The sequence below is a fragment of the Schizosaccharomyces cryophilus genome (assembly GCF_000004155.1).
Source record: "Schizosaccharomyces cryophilus OY26 unplaced genomic scaffold supercont4.1, whole genome shotgun sequence".
Lineage (NCBI taxonomy): Eukaryota > Fungi > Ascomycota > Schizosaccharomycetes > Schizosaccharomycetales > Schizosaccharomycetaceae > Schizosaccharomyces > Schizosaccharomyces cryophilus.
This window is the reverse complement of record NW_013185624.1, coordinates 2,742,795-2,766,509: the sequence shown is the minus strand read 5'-3', so window position 1 is coordinate 2,766,509 and position 23,715 is coordinate 2,742,795. Positions and strand designations below refer to the sequence as shown.

General features: G+C 37.6%; 12 protein-coding genes across 12 annotated transcripts; 5 read left to right on the top strand and 7 right to left on the bottom strand.

Annotated features, from left to right (window-relative positions):
* Positions 1-223: 223 nt before the first annotated feature.
* SPOG_04175 (DNA damage response protein) lies at positions 224-3,087 on the top strand. Its single transcript, XM_013166436.1, has 3 exons — positions 224-1,042; positions 1,096-1,176; positions 1,235-3,087. Exons 1-3 carry the CDS (start codon positions 343-345, stop codon positions 2,920-2,922), a joined length of 2,469 nt encoding a protein of 822 aa, XP_013021890.1. The 5' UTR covers positions 224-342; the 3' UTR covers positions 2,923-3,087.
* Positions 2,083-6,785, bottom strand: SPOG_04174 (squalene monooxygenase Erg1). Its single transcript, XM_013166435.1, has one exon. It carries the CDS (start codon positions 4,640-4,642, stop codon positions 3,266-3,268), a length of 1,377 nt encoding a protein of 458 aa, XP_013021889.1. The 5' UTR covers positions 4,643-6,785; the 3' UTR covers positions 2,083-3,265.
* Positions 6,786-6,877: 92 nt separating this feature from the next.
* Positions 6,878-8,071, top strand: SPOG_04173 (plasma membrane proteolipid Pmp3). The gene is made up of 2 exons (XM_013166434.1): positions 6,878-7,074; positions 7,296-8,071. Exons 1-2 carry the CDS (start codon positions 7,045-7,047, stop codon positions 7,437-7,439), a joined length of 174 nt encoding a protein of 57 aa, XP_013021888.1. The 5' UTR covers positions 6,878-7,044; the 3' UTR covers positions 7,440-8,071.
* Positions 7,874-9,003, bottom strand: SPOG_04172 (TIM23 translocase complex subunit Tim16). The gene is made up of 2 exons (XM_013166433.1): positions 8,752-9,003; positions 7,874-8,681 (listed from the first exon to the last, which is right to left on the bottom strand). The coding sequence occupies exons 1-2, from the start codon at positions 8,798-8,800 to the stop codon at positions 8,332-8,334; spliced, it is 399 nt and encodes a 132-aa protein (XP_013021887.1). The 5' UTR covers positions 8,801-9,003; the 3' UTR covers positions 7,874-8,331.
* Positions 9,004-9,047: 44 nt separating this feature from the next.
* Positions 9,048-10,622, bottom strand: SPOG_04171 (uncharacterized protein). Its single transcript, XM_013166432.1, has 2 exons — positions 10,415-10,622; positions 9,048-10,365 (listed from the first exon to the last, which is right to left on the bottom strand). The coding sequence occupies exons 1-2, from the start codon at positions 10,454-10,456 to the stop codon at positions 9,220-9,222; spliced, it is 1,188 nt and encodes a 395-aa protein (XP_013021886.1). The 5' UTR covers positions 10,457-10,622; the 3' UTR covers positions 9,048-9,219.
* Positions 10,623-11,275: 653 nt separating this feature from the next.
* Positions 11,276-12,478, bottom strand: SPOG_04170 (TOM complex assembly protein Mim1). The gene has a single exon (XM_013166431.1). The coding sequence runs from the start codon at positions 12,211-12,213 to the stop codon at positions 11,998-12,000; it is 216 nt and encodes a 71-aa protein (XP_013021885.1). The 5' UTR covers positions 12,214-12,478; the 3' UTR covers positions 11,276-11,997.
* Positions 12,479-12,586: 108 nt separating this feature from the next.
* On the top strand, positions 12,587-14,804 carry SPOG_04169 (vacuolar polyphosphatase). Its single transcript, XM_013166430.1, has one exon. It carries the CDS (start codon positions 12,994-12,996, stop codon positions 14,770-14,772), a length of 1,779 nt encoding a protein of 592 aa, XP_013021884.1. The 5' UTR covers positions 12,587-12,993; the 3' UTR covers positions 14,773-14,804.
* SPOG_04168 (DNA ligase) lies at positions 14,688-17,269 on the bottom strand. Its single transcript, XM_013166429.1, has one exon. It carries the CDS (start codon positions 17,176-17,178, stop codon positions 14,839-14,841), a length of 2,340 nt encoding a protein of 779 aa, XP_013021883.1. The 5' UTR covers positions 17,179-17,269; the 3' UTR covers positions 14,688-14,838.
* Positions 17,209-18,446, bottom strand: SPOG_04167 (MAPK organizer 1 family WD repeat protein). The gene is made up of 4 exons (XM_013166428.1): positions 18,041-18,446; positions 17,958-17,994; positions 17,750-17,907; positions 17,209-17,696 (listed from the first exon to the last, which is right to left on the bottom strand). Exons 1-4 carry the CDS (start codon positions 18,384-18,386, stop codon positions 17,338-17,340), a joined length of 900 nt encoding a protein of 299 aa, XP_013021882.1. The 5' UTR covers positions 18,387-18,446; the 3' UTR covers positions 17,209-17,337.
* SPOG_04166 (U3 snoRNP-associated protein Utp1) lies at positions 18,444-21,417 on the top strand. The gene has a single exon (XM_013166427.1). It carries the CDS (start codon positions 18,740-18,742, stop codon positions 21,302-21,304), a length of 2,565 nt encoding a protein of 854 aa, XP_013021881.1. The 5' UTR covers positions 18,444-18,739; the 3' UTR covers positions 21,305-21,417.
* Positions 20,826-23,493, bottom strand: SPOG_04165 (D-lactate dehydrogenase). Its single transcript, XM_013166426.1, has 2 exons — positions 21,555-23,493; positions 20,826-21,507 (listed from the first exon to the last, which is right to left on the bottom strand). Exons 1-2 carry the CDS (start codon positions 23,128-23,130, stop codon positions 21,491-21,493), a joined length of 1,593 nt encoding a protein of 530 aa, XP_013021880.1. The 5' UTR covers positions 23,131-23,493; the 3' UTR covers positions 20,826-21,490.
* On the top strand, positions 23,083-23,673 carry SPOG_05568 (uncharacterized protein). Its single transcript, XM_013166653.1, has one exon. The coding sequence runs from the start codon at positions 23,264-23,266 to the stop codon at positions 23,555-23,557; it is 294 nt and encodes a 97-aa protein (XP_013022107.1). The 5' UTR covers positions 23,083-23,263; the 3' UTR covers positions 23,558-23,673.
* Positions 23,674-23,715: the final 42 nt, after the last annotated feature.

Below are 23,715 nucleotides of genomic sequence, written 5' to 3'. Positions count from 1 at the left end.
AAACAAGTTTAACGCGGTCGTTGCTAAGCCAATAATTTTTAAAAAAAATAAACAGGTACTAGAATTTACCAAGTTTCTTCTATTCCTTGAGACTAGGGTACTAATGCTTTGTTGCTGCAAGCGCATCTTTATGGCTTTATTTGGCCGATTGTACTAACGTTCCTAACATGGCTTTAAAAAAAGTGTTAACTTTCGTTGAGCTTAAAGTAAGGTGCTGCGTTCTGCTATGTAAAATAAAACTCACCACCACATATGCAATACCTTGAACATACCACATGGATAACAGGCAGTGTATGCCGTAGGTAAAGAGATTGGTTTTTCTGTTGAAGTTGTAGACTTAGCATGGGTCTCACAAAAGGGAATGGAGAACTTGGTAAAGATTGTTCTGAAAATATGACTGAAGACGAGTTGGAAGGCGCCATTACCTCTGCATTACAACATGTTGAAATTCCGCCTATTCCTCGTCGTGTCAAAGTTTATGAAATGGAGAATGACAACTGGTCAGATTGTGGAACTGGCTATTGTAATGGATTAATAGAAGATTCACTTGCATATTTCATTGTATATTCGGAATCCGATAACGAAAGTGTTCTTTTGAAGACACAGATTGTCGCAGAAGATATATACACCCGTCAAGAAGAAACTTTGATAGTATGGCAAGAACTAAATGGTACTGATCTTGCTCTTAGTTTTCAAGAGTCTATAGGTTGTATCGATATGTGGATGTTCCTCACGAATGTTCAGAAGGCTATTTGTTCAGTAACAGGAAATATTTCTAATGATGACATTTTAACAGATGATGGTACTGCACATGAAAGGTACTTTCAATCTGTTAGTTTACCCTCGCCTGAACTGTCAAATCTTCCGGAAATCGAAGAGGTTGTTTTTGGCTATATGCATTCAGTACACACTCGAGATCATCTTGTACGCTATTTGTCGAACGAAGATTATGTGGCAAGGCTAATCGAACTCTTCCCATTATGCGAAGACCTGGAGAATACAGATGATTTACATCGATTATGCTCTATAATTAAATGCTTTGGTAAGCATAAGCTAAAATCTTTGTCTTCTAATTTCTAACCTCTTTTGCTTTAGTTCAATTAAATGACGCCCCATTACTCGAATCACTTGTTTCTAATGATGAGAAATTAATGACCATTGCAGGAATTCTGGAATGTAAGTTGATATATTTGGTGCTTCTTTTTTTTTTTTTAAAAAAAAAACTAACAAATAGACGATCCTGAATTCCCTAATATAAAGGCGAACCATCGTGAGTATTTGACTGATACCTCTAAATTTAAACAAGTAGTCCCTATTCGAGATCCCCGTATCCTCGCCAAGATCCATCAGACTTTTAAACTTCAGTATTTAAGAGATGTCATAATATCCAGGATTGTCGACGAGCCTTCCTTTTCCGTTTTGAATTCCTTTATTTTCTTCAATCAAGCAGATATAATCCAATACCTCCAAACTAATAAGTGCTTTTTGCTTGAATTATTCAGTATTTATACAAATGATGCCAGTGATGATGAAAAGAAGCAAGAAGGAATTTTCTTTATACAGCAGGTCTGTAATATCGCAAAGAGCTTACAATTCCAGTCTTGCTCGGCTTTATTCGTAACTTTTGTGAAGTATAATCTACTTCAGGCTTTGGAATATGCAATGTCAAGTCCGAAAAATAATGTACGAAATGCTGGATCTGATATATTAGTCTCAATTATTGATCAAGACCCTGCGATTATATGGCAGAAATTTGATCAAGATCGTAAGGATGATTCATCCTCGTCTTCTTCGGCACGTATCTCACAACATTCTTTGTTGTCTAATTTGATAAAAATACTACACAGAGAAGCAAACCCAGGAGTTCTTGCTCAAATTACAGAAGCATTTCGAATTTTGCTAAGTCTTCCCGGGAATTATGCATTCAGTAACCCTTATCGAAATGCTGATGGAACAACTCGAAGTAAAGCTGACAGTATTGTTGGCCTTAATTTCATTGATAATTTCTACGATAATTCATTTACATTTTTAGCTGACCCACTTTTAAAACTAACAAAGCCAGAGGACGTTGATGAATCTAAGCTGGATTTATATGTGCATTTATGTGAACTGTTTAGCTACTTTTTTAAAATCCATGAACAATGGACCCGTCAACTAGACACTTATAAAGTGATAGCTTCTAAAATTGCCTTTTTGCTTAAAAGCAGTAAAAAATATGTTGTCTTGAGTGGTCTTCGGTTTTTCCGTTCATGTTTAGCAGCTCGTCAAGGTGATATGTCTTCTATAATGTTGGAGCATGATATCTTTGGTAAAATTTTGGAGCTAATGGTTAAGGTAAGGGATGAGACGGATCTACTTAATTCTGCAACTCTAGAGTTCTTTGAATATATACGCTCTGATGGTTCAGAAAAAGTACTTGATCATTTGAATAAACACTACCGGACCCAAATGGAATCTTTATCAGATTTCAGTACATTTTCTGAAATACTTCAACTGATAGATAGTTTAAGTTCCGGTTCCGAAAGCTTTAAGAGTGTAAGCGCCCATGATCCTACTGATTTAGACATTGAAAATTTGACTAAAAAGGGAAATGGGGAAACACCGTCACCTGAAAAATCTTCTAACCCGAAAAATGATAATTCTAAGTCTTCCGACGATACAGGCTGTACGGAGAACAAGTTGGGCATTCCAAACTTCTCGAATGATTCGCCAGATAATAGCCGTCAATCTATTCTTGAAGATCGCTATTTCTTGGAATCGGCTATGCTTAATACTGAATCTAATAATACTTCAGAGGATAGCTTAAACCGCCCCCAAAATTCTAAAAGGAAATCTGATTTTAATTTGGAAAACGTTGGAAATGAAGAAGAATCTCCGAAAAAGAGGATTGCTTATGAAAACGAAAACTTTGAGGGATTATAAGCGGTTATTTTATAGATATTTAAATGAGTTATTTATGAGGGTTATTAAATCAATTTAGTTCTTTATACCATTTAGGAAACTTATCTTCAACGTGATTTAATTGCGCCTATAGCTACCCAATGTCATGAAAATGAAGCCTCCGAAATGTTTAAGTTTAATAATTGAGCGTATGTCTTACTGAAGCAGGTGGAGACAATTAGAAGTAATTTTGAAAGCATAAAAGAAATGATTTTTATGTCCAGGAAACAATTTATTATAGAAAGCACGTTAATTATTAAAATAATATTCGGATAAATGCAAAAAGGAGTAACCAAAGGGTGAACGGGAACCGATTAAATCAAGTCTAAGATGACATTTCACTAAGGATGTAGGGGATAATAACTAGTGAGGCTTGCAAGAAAATAAGTACAGACTCCAAAGCTCGAATAGGCATAAGCGTAGCGGGACCACCGCCGAAAATGTATTGATAAATACTATAGGCGCAAACAGCATAGAAATGGAGAAGCAAATGAGAAGGACTATGATCTAGACCTCCAAGCAAACGAATAGGGCCTTCAACGCAACCCCCACCACGAATAAAGTAATCGATACAACCGTCTTCTAAAGCCTTCATATAACGGTTTTTTGGGGTGAATACTTTATAGAGGGCGACAGAAAGAACGTTAATAACGAAGCTATAACCTTTACGCTTCCAATGGAGCTTATTAGTTTGCGAAATTACATTATCATAATCGTAAAGATCTGGGACAATATTAGGAGCAATGAAACGAGAAAGTAAATGAGCATCGTGGAAGCAGACAGTCATACCACCACCTGTTAATGGATGACGCATATTATTAGAGTCACCAACGAGAATCAACCCCTTGGTGCGATTGACCGAAGGAGGCAAGAACTGATTGGGCATAGAGCGAAGTCGATCATTATGGACAGCAGCCTTGAGAGAAGGACGAAGGGGCTCGGGCATCCTTGGAACACACTTCTCCAAAACGTACTGCTTAAGGAGATCACTAGAAGGAAGATTTTTCCCAGGGTAGTTTATTAGGATACGAGCTTCATTGGAGGAAATGGGATATATGACCATTGGAGCGATATCGCTAAGAATGACATGACCACGACCAGGGACGGGGAAATCGGGGTTCGTGAGGATAAGACCAAGAAAATGATCAGTAATCTGAATGGGATGGTCGATAAAGCTTTTGCGGAATCTTGAAAAGCAACCATCACAAACAAGAGTCAATGCAGATTTGTATTGAATAAGGGAAGAGTCTGCTTTTCTTGTGGCAGCGACACCACGAATCACATCACCCGAGTCATCACGAATGAGCTCGTTCACTGTGGCTTCGACAACAGTAACGTTTGGAGTACTCATAAGAGCCTTACGCAAATTCATGACAAATCGACCATAATGGAAACCGATACCGAAGTAGTCAGAGCCATCTGCCTTTTCGGGATAAGGAACAGGTACATTAATACCATTGTGGAAGATTTGATAACCCGAGGTGAATTGACCATCAATACCGTTAATACAGTCGTCAATTCCAATCTTTTCAAGCGCTTCTATACCGCCGGGTTGAAGCAATTCACCGACGATTCGGTCGGGCTCCGACATGTCACGTTCAAGGACGAGGACCTTTCGACCTTGTCGACCCAAAGCAGCACCCAAAGCACAACCAGTGACACCAGCACCTACGATAATGATATCAGCATCATCGGAAGACATAATGTTGGAAGAAATTAAGAGACAGGTCTATATCGAAAGAAAGTGAAAAATAACAGAGATGAAGAAATAAAACCGACAACAGAGAATGTAAACAAGGACAGGTATGTTGAACAATCCAAGAGTCAAAACGAATGCAACCACTAATTTATACAAAAACAAAGTGAAGCGAAAGAGTCAGGATACGAGCAGTGGGAATCAACAAATCCAAGATGGGAAAGGAACAAACAAGAAGTGACACAGAAATAGGTTCCCTTAGGAGGAAAGAAATAACAAAGTAGAGCGAAAAAGTACGGGCGTGCTTAAAGCATTTAGCGAAATCAACCCTGCAAGTCACTCGGGAAACTACAGCGGAGCGAGACCTAGCGTCTGGCAAAGGGGCTGTCTGGTTGGCGGTTATGGTAGAAACGGTACAAGCTTAGCCATTCGAGGATTTTATAGGTGGATAAAACAATACAGGGTTAGGGTTTACAACCCAAAGATCGATTGCTGAAAATAGTTTGTGGAAAAACAGGCCATTCAGGGTGAAGATGGAAAATAAAAGTAGCCAATCAGAGAAGCCTGATATGAGCAGATTTCGCAGAATGCAGCAACAATGTAAGGAGTAGTAAGCTCGACCTGAGCAATAGAAGAATAACGAGTAAAAATTTGTCGCCATAATAAACAAAAGCAGATGAGAGAGGCTTCGACGTAGAGAGAAAACAAGGATGACAGGACGTGATTATGTTGTTCCAACTTTCATTTGTTTGCTATGAAAGAATAGAACGATCTTTAGAGCCTTCATGATTGATACAAATCAAAACGAACTTGGCTCACAGGTTTTCTTTGACTGCAGCGGCGCAAATCCAAAAATCGTAGCTGACCAAAAAGGTACAATCAAGCGCTGAAAAAGAGACACAGGAAGCAATAAAGGTCCAAGGAGAGTGTGTCAGATCGTACACTGGTAGCCGAGAAAGGGAAAATCCGACCGACAAAGGTTAGCTACTAGTCTATCCCCAAGACAGCCGGGTCAGGGGGCTTCCGGCATGACCTGTGTCAACTTGCTTTTTCTTCGGTGGGGAAAAATACATATGGGGGTTAAAGAGAAAGGCACCAAGCTTCGGAAAGAACGGGTGGGGGTAACTCGAAGATTCTAAGGATGCGTAAATAAACAATGGCAAGGATGGAAGAATTGACTAGATTGAGTTTCAAGGTGGTTTTTTTATTAAAAAAAAAAAAGATGGGGATCTGTTTTGGAGCAATGATTCGCCGCGTAGTTTAGTAAACAAAGAAACACACCAAATAGCGAAATTGTTCAGAGCATTCATTGCCAGGACGATCAAGCTGATGTTACACAAAATGCATGCGAAGCCATCATCAACTTTCAGATTTTCGGCTGGATCATCGAAAAAGGTTTATTTCCTTATTTCCTTTCATTCAATTTGCTGTATAAGGTGACGTCGAGATCACATAACAAAGGAAAAGGTGCTCAGTCGCCATCATCCATTGTTGGCTGGGTTTACGAGTTTCGAACCCTGGTTGATACTTGTTTTTGTATTTTTATTTTGCAACTTTTATTCAATATTCATTTATTTCAGTTTATTTTGATTTTATATATATATATATTTCTTTTTTTTTTTTTTTTTGATGTGCCAAGATAGTGGGTACCATTTGTTTCGATACAATAAGTCTCCTTTACAAATTCCATTCCGTTTGCTGAATCCTTTTTTTCTTTTTTCTTCTTTTATTTTATTTCTTTTCTAAATTCGTTTGTCTTTCGTTTCAAAGCTTCAATTCTCTCAGACGGATTCTACTCTGTTTACTGTTTCCTCTCTTTGCTATTTATGTCACTCTGGTGTTGTCATTGTTTTGGGTGTTCTACCTTTCTACTGGGAAATACGATTGAGTTGAGGCTGTGTAAATTTGTCTTTGCTTTTCTATTGTTTAATGTTTAATGTTTAATGTTTAATGTTTGTTGTTTGTTTGTTATTTTTTGTTTTTTGTTTATTTCTTTTCCCTTTTACCTGTTTTCGCTGTCTATCGCACAGAAATGATCCCATGGAAAAGATCCCTTTCTTTTTAACTAGGCTTTTTCTTTTTTCCTTTTCTTGCCATTTCTGTTTTTATTCTTGTTTATTTACCTTTGATTCCTCATGTTTGGTTTAACTCTTTCTGTGTGTCCATGAAACTCATTTTTCATCATTAGTTATCTAAAAAAGGTTGACGTCATAATAAAATCTTTCTGATGCAAAAGGCGCTCACCTACACTACGTCTTTAGCAAAGAACCAGCACTTATAAAAAGCTACAACTGCCATACACGACCCTACTACGGTTCCTCTTTTGTTAAAGAAAACAGCGATTTCCTTTTTATAACACATTCCATACTTCAAGGTTTATTTTATTTTATTATATATAACGATTCAAAATGGCTGTTACTGGTAGCGACATTTTTAAGGTATGTTTGTATTCCGGCATCCTGTGTAAAGGAAACGAAGGGTATAGAATGAAACACACATAAGCACGGTCCCGAGAGTGAACGCGAAAGGTTTTGCTTGAGATAAAAGTTGGTAGGAACTGCCCAAGTCAAGCTTTTACGGAGGATATTTGTGTGTTGGATTATATTATGCCGTGAATAATTTCCCTTCTTTTTTGTTGACCTACTTTGCTAACGTTCAGATCATCTTTGCTATTATTCTCCCTCCCTTGGGTGTCTTCCTTGAACGAGGTTGTGGTGCCGATATACTTATCAACATTCTTCTCTGCTGTCTTGGTTATGTTCCTGGTATCATTCATGCTCTCTATATCATTCTAAAGTATTAAAATCATAAGGAGTCCCCAATCCACATCCCCAAAAAAAACACATTATGCTTTGACATGTTGATCCATCATTAACCTTGTGTTGACCACATGTATAAATTAGTTCTTTTTTAGCGGTGTATGCTCGCCTCCCTAAAAAGAATGTTTTGGTCGATCTTCTTTTAAGGAAGAATGCTTACAATTTGGTTCTTTTCAAAGTTGCTTTTTTAAACGCTTACTTTACTACTTCTTATTCTTATAAAATAAATTCTCAATGGTATTTCGTTACTTATGACTTTTGCTCCCGTTTTTCTTGTTCCCATGTTCCATTTGCTTTACTCTGTCTTGCTACGAGTTGAATGTTTCATTGCCCCTCTTTTCTTCGAGTCTGACAATCCGAGCAATTTTAAGGGCTTTTTGTCACCTTCAATATGTATGTTTTAAAGCATAAGCATGGCTATTGATGGTTTACACAGCTTAGAAGAGAGATCGGGTGATGAACTTTATGATATGACAATAAAAAGACACGAAAAAGAAATGAGTAGAAAATTTACTGTCAGATAGCGTATTCAAAATTGTCTTCGTATTCTAATGTTTCTAAATTTTCACGCAGATCCCTACATACTTAATTATTGCCAAAGATATTTCATACCGCCTATTTGTTCATCTACATGTGTTTTGTTATAAGTTATACTTAGTAGAATGCTGAAATGCTATTCATTTCTCAAAAGATGACAAAATTGATATTCCACTATAGGCCATAGTAAGGAGTTGTAAACTTCATTGTACATTTCCGACCCATATTAGTTTACGAAACTCTCATGAAAATGATAATGCAATTTTCTTTCAACTTTTTCAAAGAAATACTCTTGCAAAAGCTCTTCCTTTGCTAAACACACATACAGGCGAAACAGTATTAGGTATGGGTTGTCTGTTGTTCTTGCCTGTCTGACTCTGGTGGCTCCTTCTGTTTGAGCTCTTCCATAAGCCTCTCATGAGCACGAAATACTTTGCTTTGTATATAAAAGGATCCTCCTTCCTTTGGATCATTGATTTTGAACATACGTTGAAATCTCTGTTCTAACTCTTCCTTGCTTAATGGATCCACTTTAACGCTTAGAATATCACCAGCTTCGCGAATAGTAATCTCTCCCCGTCGAGCTACCTTGGCTTTCTCGGCATTTCTTTCTTGGCTTGTGCCTGTACTTTGCTGGCTGGAATTAGCTATCATTTGTTTGTATGCCTGAATAAAAGCCCTGCTCATCACTAGAATTCATACTTGTTAGTTTCCATTCAATTCCTTGCATTCTTTAATTCTGCTTTTCCGCGTTTATACCTTGTGAGCCGACGACAATGAATTTACCAACTGCTTTCGGTAGAGACATGGTTTTAGATAAAAATTATTCGACAAAAGACACCTTTGTTATTATTTTTTTTAATAGTAAATTAGAAAATCCCTTCAATTACGATTATTCATCTACTTTCAATCTCGTATTAAGAAAGTATTTTAGGAATCTCAGTAACCTCACAGTGGTGAGTGACAGACGGAAGGGATATGGCTTGTAGCGATTTCTCATTTGGAATTGTTACAATGATAATGTACAAAAGAATAATTAAAATAAAAAAATAAAAATAAAAATGAATGCTTTTATAATAAAATTGAATAAATATATTTTCATTCTAGGGACAAAGTAAATTGTCCGCTCATCTAAAGATCCACGTCCTGTTCTGTTCATTAAGCATGTCAACAAATAAGAATGATGGTGGATAATACATTTAGAATTAGAAATCAGTATGAACTCTTTTAAACTTCAAAAGGTACACCATGCGCTCCTGGGAAACTTGTTAACGTCAAATCTATGGATACATTATCTATTGGCTCAAACGTAAAGTTGTCTTCATAGTTTCCTTCTGCAGCAGGTTGACCTGCCAGCTTAGCATACATGTTTTCTAGTTCACGAAGATGTTGTTGACATTCAGCAAATTCATCCATTGCGGCTTTATATCTTTCCACAGCCTCCTCAAGGTATTGCTTTTCTCCTTTTAGATCTTGAACCTGCTTTTCTAGATTTTCGACAAGGTCTTGTTGTTGTTGATTTTCTGGACCTTTACTTGACTGAATGTCTTGCTTTTCACGCTCCAACAAATCATTTTCTCGCTTATCAAGAGAGGCTTGACGTTCGTTCAAAGCCTGTTGTTCAGACTCTTTCCAGGATTGAAATGACTCTTTTTCTTGCTGGAAAGCTTTTGACTGATTATCCAAGTCATCTTTTTGACGATTCAGATTTTCTTGTTTTTCATTGAATTCTTTTTCTTTATTTTCAAATACAGCTTCTTTTTCCCGAGCGCTTTCGGTTGCACGTTGGGAAACATGTTCTTTCTCAGCCTTCAATTCCTTTAACTCATTCAATGCCGTTTCCAACTCTCGTTTGTAATTCTCGCTTTCGCTCTGTAATGACAAAGCTTTTTGCTCACGATCCTTCATTGTTTCGTTATTTGCGATTTCGGAAGCATTCAGCTTTTCTGTCAGCTCTTGAATTTCCTTTTGAAGCTTCTCTTTAACATCATCTACTGTATTATCTTCCTTAGTGTTCTCTGTTTTTCTTGCTTCTTCGACTGCCTCTTGCTCCTTATTGTCGTCGATCGGTTCATGTTTCTCTTGCTCATCGGAAGTACCTTCATCAGCATGATAAGGTTCTTCTCCTTCTTGTTTTTCTGAGTCTTTTGTTGTTTCAGTCGTTGCTGATTCAGGTTTGTTTTCTCCTTTGTCAGTCTCCGACCTAGATGTTTCCTCGGAAGCTTTTGATGACACAACCTGTTCAGGATTGTTTGTATCAATTGTATTCTCATCTCGGGCTATTGTAGACTCAGTGGTTGACGACTGTTGTGAAGCCGTCGAACGAGCGTCTTTCGTTTTAGCTTGACGTTTTTTCTTCTTTGCTTCTTGAAGCTGTTTCGGTCAGTAAAATGGTGTGTAATTTTAAGCATTGGAGACGAACCCTTTGCTTTGCAAGCGCCAACTTTTCCTCTCGATCAGACATAATACTATATGGAGTATGAGTGTATTGGAAGGGAATGGTGTAGCAGGTACGCAAGAACCATAGTACTATATCAAAGGCCCAACAAAATGCAGGAGAAAAGGTCTTAATACGACAAAATGTTAAGTAAAAAAAGACTTTAGAAAGGTTAGAAGAAAATTAATTCTCCTTGGCAAGGGACTCTTTTCAGTTTCTTACCTTGATGATATTATCATGTTAGCATTATAATATGATATATCGATTTGAACAAGTAGTAAATGAAAAACAATGGAATCCCTTAAAATGCCTATCTAAAAAAAGTAGAAACATAAAAAACGTTCCTTTTTTCATTCTTAAGATTTTGTGTCCCTTCTGCATCTTTCATTGGTTGTTACCTGAATTTGTAGAACAAAAGAAAAAACGCAAAACCAGTCAAGTGACAATCTCGATGCTATATAAAGCCCACCTGCGCTTCTTTTTCATTGTACCAGTGCTCAGGACAGTGCGGGTAGGAAGGCTTCTTGCTTGCATGACATTCTGTTATGCATTCCTATTTGCTATTCACTGAGCACAGAAGAATGTTTCTGGATCTTTTAAGAGCTTGTGGACCTAAGATTTTCCTACTTGTACACGAGTGTCAGAGGATCCATATATTTTACTATAGAAGCTTTACTCTAGGTAGATAGAAAGCCTCTATGAATGACATATATACATATATATATATGTAAATTTATTTAATTTTAGTTTCCTATGTATACGTTTGCCCTATTGTAATAGTCGTATGTATGTGGTTTATGTTGTTACGTGTTATGAAGTTGTAGATTTATCAATCATGTATGATCCGTTCATGTGAAATTAGAGTGAAAACTGCTTTCAAAATTACGCTGAACCGTCATAGTATTTTAGTCAGAGAAGTTCAGTAACAAGTTTGTTTGAAATCATTAAAAAGTTGAAATCATTAAAAAATTATGAGCTACCTTAATTAGACCCTGAAGTCCTGATTAGTGTCTTGTCAATCCCACGTAGGGACGACTTTCGTCGGACTTCGTTCCTGGACGCTAAGAAGGAAGGATTCGCGCTTGAAAGCTTGTGTAGATGCGCTCTGTAAAGGACACCTGTACCAAACGCAAAAGTAAAATATAGTAAGGAGTAGTATAGTGTAGTAAAGAAAACCATTGAGGTTTTTGACTATTTATGCACAATCTTTTACATGGGAAGGTCTAGGAGTTCTAGGGCTTTAAGAAGTTTGTAACGGTCGAAATAAAGGTGTCACAAATACTCAACGACTAGCCGAATTTTTCAAAATTTTATGAAAACAGCTCAAAAGATCCATCTTTCCCTTTCATCTTTCAGGTTGGCTTTTTTCGAAACCAAACACAACGACATCTTTGTTGCTATTAATTCAACCACCAATCCATTTACCAAATCAGCATCAGCATCGTCTATGAGTTTGTAAGCAAGTTCAGTTCATCGTACGACCTAATGGGCTTGACTTGTGAAACAATCAGAAGAGAATGTGGAAAAGAAAAATGAAACAAGGGTAAACAGTAGGTTTCAACCTTCGCTTATGCTTGAATATACTGCTGTCGCTGAATAGAGTAAATACGAGTATGACCAGGGGCCCATCCCAAAGAATGAATAAATGCATGAGCAAAAATTTCACCGAATCCTAACATTACGCCATTCAGGAATGGCAAACCTAAATTGATGGCAGTGTACTTTAATATTTGTAACACCTGCGTGAACACTGACTTTTGAATGGACATTGGCTTTCCTTCCATTTTGCCTGCTTTTCTAATTCAAGCCGATAGAAGCTTTCCTTTGAGAATAAATGGGTACAATTGAGGATCTTAAGAGATTTTTGTATCTGAATGAACGCCGTTCACAACTACTCCTCGCTCCTGTTCACAGTTCCCGTTTGGCCTTTCAAACTTGCTAGAGCTTAGGGAACTTTTCAAGTGCTAACTTGCCAAATCTTCGTCTATTGAGGTGGCTTCGACAGCGGAATCGTTTTCTAGTGAATTCCTCGAAATATGAGTAACTTTGGATGTTGTCAACATCATAAAAAGCGTTTCTTGTGTGTTTGGAGAATACCTTGGACTACGGTTTCTTTCACTATCTGGAGTTAAGCACTTTACCTAACACTCGTTATTAATAATAACGCGCTAGTATGCGTTATAACGAGAAGATGCAGCTACGTTTTGGTGTTCAAATATCGTCAATGTACGGGTGCTTTGTTCTGGCTGATTTATACTTACGCGCTTCCATTTTCTTCTTTTATTACGATTTTACTTTGTTGTTAAGGATACTTTAGACTTGACTTAACAGTACTTTACTGGGATTTTTCTTCGTGTTCTTTCAACTTGTAACTCCTAGGAAGACGAAAGTAAACTGCGTGCGCTTTTCATGAAAAGCGCCTTTTAGGCGGTTACTAGATATCATAATTCATTTTACTGTTCATTTTATTTTCTTGATATTATTATAGGTATACTTGTCTCTGTAAAAGCATATATAGGGCAAGACGTTAGAAGAAGACGCGTTCTAAGCATATTTTATTCATCATGTCTTATATTTTTATAACTCTTCTTTACCTGCAATGGTTGAATTTGGTTTTCAGCCTTGTCATGAAACCGGTTACTTTGGATAATACTCAAAATCCCATCATCAATGAAGTTGGAGCTCTGTCTTCTGAATGGAGAATCACCAATGCCAAGGGAAAGCCATTGACAGGCAGGTTTCTTCATATTACCGACATGCACCTAGATGCATTTTATCGAGAAGGTGCTACTGTCGACCACTATTGCCATGACTATAAACACATGAGGGACTCTTCCAAAACATCCAAAGCCGGCTTTTTGACGCCAGGACCAGGATTCGAGTGCGATTCATCACCTTCGTTAATCGACAAAACATTAGAATGGTTCTCTAAGCACATTGAAAAGGATTATGGAGGTATAGATTTTATCATTTGGACAGGCGATAACTCTCGTCACGATAACGATAATCACTTTCCGCGAACTAAAGGTGAAATCATTGCTTCGAACGAAAAAGTTGTCGACAAAATGGTTGAAACGTTTCCAGATGTTCCTCTTGTTGCTGCCATTGGGAATAATGATGTTTATCCTCATAACATTCTAGAAGCAGGCCCCTCCTCAATAACTCAAGCCCTTGCTGGTGCATGGGATGCTTTAATTCCAACGCAAGAAAAGCACGTTTTCGAAAAAGGAGGGTATTACATGGTCGAAGTTATCCCTCGGAAACTTGCTGTTATTGCCTTTAATTCTTTATACTTTTCGACAAAAAATGCAGCTGTCGATGGCTGCCCAAAAAAGGATCCTGATGAGCCAGGTTCCGTTCACATTCGGTGGCTTCGAATTCAGTTTTCCCTTCTCAGACAGAGGAATATGTTTGTTTGGCTAGCCAGTCATGTTCCGCCTACTCGTAATCAATGGTATCTCGATTGCTATGAAGCCTTTACTGATCTTCTGTATGAGTTTCGAGATGTGATAGTCGGTCAACTATATGGACATATGAATATCAATCACTTTTTCTTACTTGAGTTTGACAAACCACCAGTCGATACTTCCTCACTACAATCTCAAGATTTACAAATTGCGACAGCACAACCAAAATATGTTAAGTCATTGATTGACACTCAGTATGCAAAACTTCCATTTGTTCCTGATAAACCGTCTTCCAAATTTTTAGAAGAAACTGTCGGAAAGTATTCTCTTGCTAGCGTTGGTGGCTCTATCATTCCTGAAATGTTTCCAAATTTTCGTATTTACACATATAATATTTCGGGTTTGGATTCACAAGCATCATGTTTGGAACAAAATGCAGCTGTAGCTGACTCTTCCGCAAAAAAACATACTTCTTCTGTTAATGATTTGTACGACAACAGCGCTACCGAAGATGACAAAGACTTATTGCCTTCAAACTCAATTTATGAGTCAATGAAACAAAAATATAAAAAGAAAAAGAAAAAGCATCGTAAAAAGAAAAAAATCCAGCCCGGAACTTTAGGACCAGCCTATGTTCCCATGACTTTCACTCCATTATCGTTTCAGCAAATGTTCCTGAATACATCGAATTATATGGATGCTACGAATGAAACAGAAATTCACTACAAGCTTCTCTACGATAGCAGAGATGAACCATACAACATGCCTTCCCTCACCGTTCCTGAATACATGCGCCTGGCGAGACGAATTGCTGGTGTTTCCGAGTCGAATAAGAAGAAAAAGAAAAAAAGGCGTTATAAAAAAATTACTTACACTTATCTTTGGCATGCTTATATCGGTGCGATCCCTAGTTTGGGTGATCCCGATAACTACTAAGTTATTTATTAAAAATAATTATATCATGTAACATCATTAATAGAATTATCATGTCTTTTCATATACTCATTGATTTTGTTTAGTAAACATTTCTGCAAGCATGGTATTTGTAGATGCATCTTCAGGACCTTTATCCGATCGAATTTTGATAAAACGTGGAAATCGAATTGATAGTCCTCGATCTTCATCAGTTAATCCAATAGCTGCCTTGTAAACAGGAGAAGAAGTAATTTGCGCACCCTTGATTTCCCAAACCTCCTTTGGAGTGAAAAAAATCTGTGGTTGGACTTTGCCTACCTCATAGATGCTAGAGAGAGGTTCAAGGCTACTATTTCCCGAATCAAGGGAATAACGATCAGTCAACTCTTTGTAGAACTGATCACTGAACCCAGACATACACTTGCACACGGCTTCATATACTGCATTTTCAGGGTTAAATACGGCTAGAAGAATAGGACTGAACCATCCTGCCTTTCTTCCATTACCATACCAAGCACCAATCGGTACAAGATCTAAAGATTCAAATTCTTCAGAGTAATCTTGTTTTACCTTTATCCACCCTTCGCCTCTTTTGTCAGGCTCATACGTCGAAGGTAACCTAGAATCTATTCCATCTAAAACTTTTACCATTAATCCCTCGCATTTGCTGCTAATCGCCAGGTTAAAAAATTCCTGAATAACACTTTCTTCTTTTGATTCGAGAGATGCGACAAACTGAAATCGGTTTGGAACCATGTTAAAAGCTTCATTAATCTTATTCCTTCTAATCGATAAAGGGCATTGCAACAAAGACTCTCCTTCATAGTACATCAAATCAAAAATAAAAAAACAAACATGAACCGTTATTTCGTTTAGGTTGACTTTTTTTCTCTCCCTCGTGGAAAGTGTCTGAAAATCAAGGATTTGTCCTGTTCTAAGATCGATTGCTACCAGTTCACCTTCAATAATGTAATCAGCAGTACTCTTTTGGGCAATTTGACAAGAATCGATAACATCGGGGTATCGTTCACTTATTTCTTCAAGATGACGACTATAGATTTTGATTTCCCCTGATCTAGATTTATGCACCTGGGCTCTTTGGCCATCATATTTGAATTCACAGCAAAAATTGTGGCCCCCCATTTTTTGTAACATTTCTTGTAAATCCTTCGTAATTGAACCTAACATTGGTTTCACTGGAGTACCGGGTCTTATAGACATACGTTGGGTTAAGCTCCTTAACCCTGTACTCAATAACGTCTGGACAAGAATGTTGTAATCCGGTACTTGATAAAAGCTCTGTTTTATTGCTTCTTCTGCTTTTTGAAACTCATTTTGTAGATCTTCTGTGCCTAATTTAACTATTCTTTCATAATCGGAATATATAACAAAGGCTTTACTCAAAGCAGTTAACATAGTATTTTGTACGGCTCCAATTCTAAGATTTTGCATTATGCTCCTTCCTATGTATCGCACTTCCTCCGATTTAGCTGATATTAAAAGAAATTTTGTCAGTTCAAGTTTACGATTCTGAGCTCCGTTACCAATGCAATCAGCAATTTTTAATAAGGTAGAGTATACTTTTTTTATAGTCAACGGCTGAGGTTGAAATAATGTACGGACAGATACCTTGGCCTCAAAAGCAACATCACCAGGATCGCCATGATGATTCCAAAGATTTTTAAGTGATTGTGAAGAAATTCCGCAAACCTCCTTCAGCGCTTTAGAATACATAGCCGGTCCAACTCCTAAATTTTTTCCATAAAAACTAGGTGCAATGTCATTAGTAGAAAGCCATACTGCAGAAAGTAACGATTCTTTGTCTAAATGTAATAACGATAAAATACAATTAGTGAGAAGGGTGACTATACGAATCCTGGATCTTGTCATACTTATTAAAACAAACGTGTTTGCTAAAAAAGAATAAGGTGCATCGCTTTCACCCTTTATAGAAACTCTCTGACGGCAATATTCTTCATAAAGCAAAGGATTTTGCTCAAAAATGTCTTTGTCAACAAAGTATGTTTCTTGATAACTAATATTGGGCATAGTTATATTTTCAGTTGCGGTGGAATTAGCTTCTTTCATTAGTGTACTTGAAGACTCATTTTGAGGTTCATCTTTTGGTAAATATGATACATCTGTATTATTGTTAAAGGCATCCGTTTTTCGAGTATCTTCCAAATCGGCAACTTCCTCATCAAATTCCCTTTGTAGTTTCAATGCAATATTGTAATCATCATCGGATATGTCGCATCTGTCTTCATCGGACTTAGCACTGGCAACTAACTTTTGAGAATTTGATATTGTCGGCCGGTGTCTAGAGAATAGTTCTTGTATTGTAAAATTTGACTGGATTACTGGTTTTCTTTTAGAAGTTTTTGGAGAAGCTTGTGAACATCCATTTGCTCTTTTTTTTGGAGGCATGATTATTGACAGACATAAATTATCGAATACCCTTCTTTCAATTCAAACGACACAAATAAACTTCCATGAATGATATTTAAATAAATAATTGACCAAGAGTTGTAAAAAAGTAGCCCACTTTCCCTTTTTTTTATAAAACTTCCATTGTGGTTGTAGTTATTATGTCTTATCATATTGGTACACTAAGACATCACCGTGAGTGGTGGTTGCAGCGAAATGATCTGAAGAAGGATGAGATACTATATCGCTAACAATAGACTTGTTTGGAGTTGGGATTGAAGATAACTGTTCGCCGGCTTCCATATCCCATAGCAAAATCTTCCCATCTTCACTTCCACTTATGACAAAGCGTTCCATGCAATCAAGACAGGACCGGAGACGATAGTTCGTATTTTGCTTTCCTGAATAGCTCTTTAGAATATCGCCAGTTTCCAGGTCCAAGAGGTGGTTAGAGGTGTGTAAAACCGAAACTAAAGCGAAAGCTCCTGATTTAGATGTCCATATAGAAGTGATTGGATCTGTAATTAATATTAGAATAGTCCCTTTTGAAATACTGTATAATAGTACATACGCGTAAACGAATCAGTGAATATTTTTCCATTACGAATATCGTAAGTTCGTAAATTACCGTCAGTGGATCCTGCAATGATTTTGTCCTCTATTATATCAATTGTCGAAACACTATCCTTTGCTTCATTCAAAACTTGTACGGGGCCGCTAGAGTTTGATCTATTTACAGGTTGATAGCTCAATCAAAATCCTAGAAAGATGAAACTTACCTGCAATCCCATAGTCGCACCTTAGAGTCGAAGGAACCTAACAGTGTTAGTACGGATAACTGGTCCAATTTTGAGTTACATACCACTAGCTAGAATAGAGGAGTCTTCATTATAGCGTACAGTATTAACACGCGCAAGATGACTACCAAATTTTCTGATTACTTTACCAGTAGAAACATCCCAGACATGAACAAAGCGATCGCCTCCACAACTCGCGAACCTGGTACTATCGGCGACTATATCCAGATCCATAATTTCATAGCTATGAGCCATGTACTCTCTAATGTAGGCACCACTTTTGGAATTTAATAATCGGATTATACGATCATTACCGGCGCACAAGAGATAATTACCGGTTGAATTATATTTTACAACATTTATAGGCTCTTTTTCTTTTGTATGGATTTCTCGTATTAAATTCACCTGCATAATTACTTCTATCGTTTTTATAAGTAGTGTTGGAAAATAACTATATAGTAGGCAATAGCAAGTCAACCATACGTTTGAAGAATTTTCTATTAAGAAAAAGAAAATACTTTAAAAGATTTGCTATTACTGTTTTTACCCAAACAGAGTGTAATTTTAATAGAATGGTACACAATTCGTCCTTAAAATTCAACACTATAGCTGCAGCTAAAATATTTCGCCCAGCGCCAACACGTCGAAAGTGGTAAAAAAGGTCTAATTCTGCCAAACCAAGCTTAATCTACTACTTTTTATTTAAGAAATACTAATTGAGGACGATTTAAAGGCTTTTTTTAAAAAAATCACAAGTTAAGGATATGAAAACCGAATTCGGGTTTTCGAATTTAATAGGGACAGTGTTCAACCAGGGCAATCTTCTATTTACTCCCGATGGTTATTCTATTTTAAGTCCAGTAGGAAACCGTATATCTGTTTACAACTTGAAGGAAAATAAATCATTCACCTTCCCCTTCGAAAATAAGAAAAATATATCACACATCGCTTTATCCCCGCAGGCTACATTGTTATTGTCTGTTGACGAGGATGGTAGATGTATTCTTTGTAATTTTTTGAGAAGGTCTGTTTTGCATTATTTCAATTTCAAATCACCCGTTGGTGCTATAGAGTTTTCTCCCCATGGCAGATATTTTGTTGTGGCTTTGGGTAAACTTATTCAAGTTTGGAGAACACCTGAAGCCATAGACGAGCGTGAATTTGCTCCATTCGTTTTGCATCGTGAGTACACTGGCCATTTTGACGATGTTGTTTCTATTTCATGGTCAGCTGACTCTCGCTTCTTCCTAAGTACTTCTAAAGATTTAACGGTTCGTATACATTCCGTAGATCCCATTGAAGGCTTTCGTCCTTGTGCTTTGACCGGACACAAGAGTACTGTCGTTTCTGCCTTTTTTTCTCAAGACCAGCAAACAATATATTCTGTTAGTAAAGATGGAGCATTGTTTTCTTGGAAATATTCACCTTTGTTTCAAGCTGGCGAAATTATAGACGAAGAGGCCGAGGAGAATAGAGATCGCACACATATTTGGATGATTAAGGCACGCAACTATTTCTTTCAGAATGCTAATCTTCGTTCTGCTGCTTTTCATCCCACTACAAATCTGTTGGTGGTTGGATTTTCAAATGGCCTTTTTGGTATTTATGAGCTTCCTATGTTTACGATGCTTTACCAATTGAGTATCACTCAATCAAATATTGATACACTTACTATAAATAGTACTGGTGAATGGATTGCTTTAGGTTCTAGCAAATTAGGGCAGCTACTCGTTTGGGAATGGCAGTCAGAATCTTATGTATTGAAGCAATCCTCACACTATGATTCATTGAGTACTTTGGTATATACCCCAGACGGACAGAGAGTTATTTCCGGTGCCGATGATGGAAAAATAAAGCTTTGGGACATCACTTCGGGTTTCTGTGTTGTTACCTTTACCCAACATACTTCATCGATTACAGGACTATGTTTTGCTAAAAGAGGAAACGTGCTTTTCAGTAGTTGCCTTGATGGATCTGTAAGAGCATGGGATCTTATACGATACCGCAACTTTAGAACCTTCACTGCTCCTAATCGGGTCCAATTTTCTTGTGTTGCTGTTGATCCTTCAGGTGAGATTGTATGCGCCGGGTCCCAAGATAGCTTTGAAATATATATGTGGTCTGTTCAAACGGGTCAATTGTTGGAGAGACTAGCTGGACATGAAGGTCCTGTTTCGTCTCTTTCTTTTAACTCATCAGGAAACCTTTTAGCCAGTGGTAGTTGGGATAAAACAGTTCGTATATGGGACATCTTTAGCCGTAGCGGTATAGTTGAGCCTTTCCCTATTCCATCGGACGTTTTGGCACTTTCTTTCCGCCCAGACGGGAAAGAACTTTCGGTTGCTTCTCTTGATGGTCAATTATCATTCTGGGACGTACAAGAAGCAAAGCAAACTTCTTTGATTGACGGCCGAAAAGATTTATCCGGTGGAAGAAAATCAACTGATGCACAAACAGCTGAGAACTCCTCAGGAAACAAAACTTTTACCTCAGTATGCTATTCTGCAGATGGTTCTTGTGTTTTAACAGCTGGTACAAGTAAATATGTATGTCTGTATGATGTTTTAACCGGGGTTTTGATAAAAAAGTTTCAATTATCAAAAAATGAATCTTTACAAGGTGTACTTGAAGTTTTGAATAGTCGAAATATGACTGATGCTGGCTCTATGGACTTAATAGATACTCAAGGGGAAGCATCTGACTTGGAGGATCGCATAGATAGGACATTGCCTGGCGCTGCTAAAGGTGACTTGTCTTCTCGTAAATTGCATCCTGAAATCTTATGTCAGGCTGTGCAATTTTCTCCAAGCGGTGGAGCTTTCGCAGCTGCTACCACTGAAGGACTAATGATATTTTCCTTAATTAACGACTTCATTTTTGATCCTATCAATTTGGATATTGACATTACTCCTGATACTACCCTGGCTGTTTGTGGTGAAGGTGAATATCTGATTGCACTTGTGATGGCTCTTCGTCTGAATGAGTACAAAGTTATAGAAAGAGTTTATGAGTCGGTTCCTGTAGCTGACATTGACCATATTACCCAACAACTTCCAACTACTTACCTTGCAAATTTTATAAATTATTTGAGTTCATTCGCTGCTGAAACTCCGCATATTGAGTTTCATCTCAAATGGATGCGTTCAATACTTTCTCACCATGGAGAATTCATTAAGGGAAGAAATTTTGAATACGCAAGTCAACTCACGAGTTTACAAAAATCTATCGTCGTTCTTAGTAAACGCCTTTCTCAGCTTTCATCCAATAATGAGTTTTCTCTTTCCTTCATTTTGGACAAAATGCAAGCAACATCAGTAATAAATGCTTAAATTATCACTGGAAAGGCGTTAATTTTTGGATACTTAATCGGGAAAAGGACAAGTTTTTTTTAGGTTTTATAGTTACATTATTTAGAAAATAGGTAAATATGGGTGGTTATATATGTAAGTGCGTATATATGTGTATATGAATATGTTTGATGTTGTATGTGCTGATTTAAATGAAGTATCTAAGCTTTAAACATATTTGTAGGCTATACACGTTAGTAAACACGGAAATTAAAAGGTTAAATATACTTACGTAACATAATCCCATTAGGGTCGAAGACATTCTTCAGAGTCTTCATCAAAGAAATCATTTCTGGTGATTTTGAGTATCCAAGGTATGGCTTTTTTAGAAGACCAAGGCCATGCTCAGCCGAGATTGAGCCACGATGAGAAGCAACCCATTCAAATACCCAAGGCTCAAGAGCTTTTTCAACACGCTTATCATATTGTCGGACAGCAACGTTCAAGTGCAGGTTTCCGTCGCCCATGTGACCAAAGCCTACAACATCAATGACTGGTTGATCAGAAGACTCCCCAAGCAACTTTAGGTCAGCTAATCTTTCCTTGGTGGCATTTACTAAGTCATATAAAACGTTCAAAGGTAAAGAAACGTCATATTTATAGACACCAGAGCCAGCTTTAGCTAAACATTCAGTAATACCCTCTCGACGTTCCCAAAGCACACGTAACTGGCTTTCATCTTGAGCAATTACACCGTCAGCAATCACTTCTTTCTCAATAAGGTTTTCGATTAATTCATTCAGCTTTTGCTCGTCATGTTCTTTGTTGGATCCCTGAGTTTCAAGAAGAACGTAAAATGGGTGTTCTTCTTCAAGTGGACGCTGAGTTGAGTTGAGAGCATCCACAAGACGTTGGGAAGTGTTATCCATCATTTCAAAGGCCGAGATAATTTCCGTAAGGTAGGACTTGGATTCAGAAAATGCTTTGAGGACGTTCTCATATGAAGAAACTCCAAAAAATGCAACGTTTGTTGAACGAGGTCTACGAGGACAAATAACAGTGAGACGAGTAATGATACCTAGGTAACCCTCACTTCCGATGAAAAGCTGCTTAAGGTCCAAACCCGTGTTGTCCTTGCGTAAGGTGACCATATTGTCAAGAATGGTGCCGTCAGGTAGGACTGCCTCGATTCCGAGAATGGTTCCATGAAGACTGCCATATCGAAGCAAACGGAGACCGCCAGCAGCAGTGGCAGCACAACCGCCGACTTGACAACTTCCCTTGGCACCAAGGTCTAGAGGAAACATATGGTCTTTTTCAGCCAAAAAGTTGTCTGCATTTTCCAAAATGACACCAGCGTCTAAGCTGAGGACACCGGAGAGTTCGTCAAAAGAGTGGATTTTGTTCATAAGACTTAAGTTTAAAACAATTTCATCAAAGACAGGGATGGAGCCACCGACTAAGCCGGTGTTTCCACCTTGAGGAACGATTGCAAGTCGTCGAGAGTTGCAATACTTGAGGATTCGACTTACTTGCTCTGTAGTTTTGGGCTTGATGGCCAACTGGGTTTTCCCCCGGTACTTATGAGTCCAATCAACGTTGAAAGCTTCCAAATCAGAAGGGTCGGTAGATTGATCAAGACCATTGACAATGGATCCTCCTTCTTTTTCCAAGGTACTTCTAAAGAAATCAATGTCTGCTTGATTTAAAGTAGCGTAACGGGGATCCCGCTGCAAAGAAGGATAAGAATCTGCAGTGAATGATGGTTTATGAGCAAATCGTAGGGAGCCAAATTTAGTTGAAGCATTCGCACTAACATTCGCAAACCTTCCTACCTGAGCAAGTACTTGCCTACGAAGGAACAACATTTATGACTTTTTAAAGATGGAAACAATGACCACAGAGAAGAGAATATACAGTCGTTGTCAAACCTGAAAAAGACCAAAAATTAAAGGAACAAAAAAAGATGAATTTTTCGAAATAAAACCAAGAAAAAAAGGAATGATTGTTGTGATAGGTAATATCCTTTGTTTTCAATTTCTGTTGAAGGAGCGAAGGTGTATGCCAAACAAAAGAAACGATTTTTTTTCAATCAACCTTTCCAGATTTTCCCCTTGTTCAAACAATCTTTTAGCGACTGGAGTTTTTTACCTCAAAATTGGCAATTGGGAAATGTGTCAAACACTGCAATTGAAAATTTTGCCTATTTGCAGGGAACCTTTGGTGTTTAGAAATTGCGTTTCAACTTTAGATACGCCAGTGGAATGCAATGAGGTTATTTTCCTTAGTGAATAAAGCTTATATCTCCGTATTTGAAGGAATGTCAATCTTTCCATGTATCTGTTTTCTCTTGGGTTTTGTGCTTAAAAGTATATGTCGATAGAGAATATGAATATAAATATAGTATAAACATAAAAAAACTCCCGTTGGTATACAATGGTATGTCACTGTAT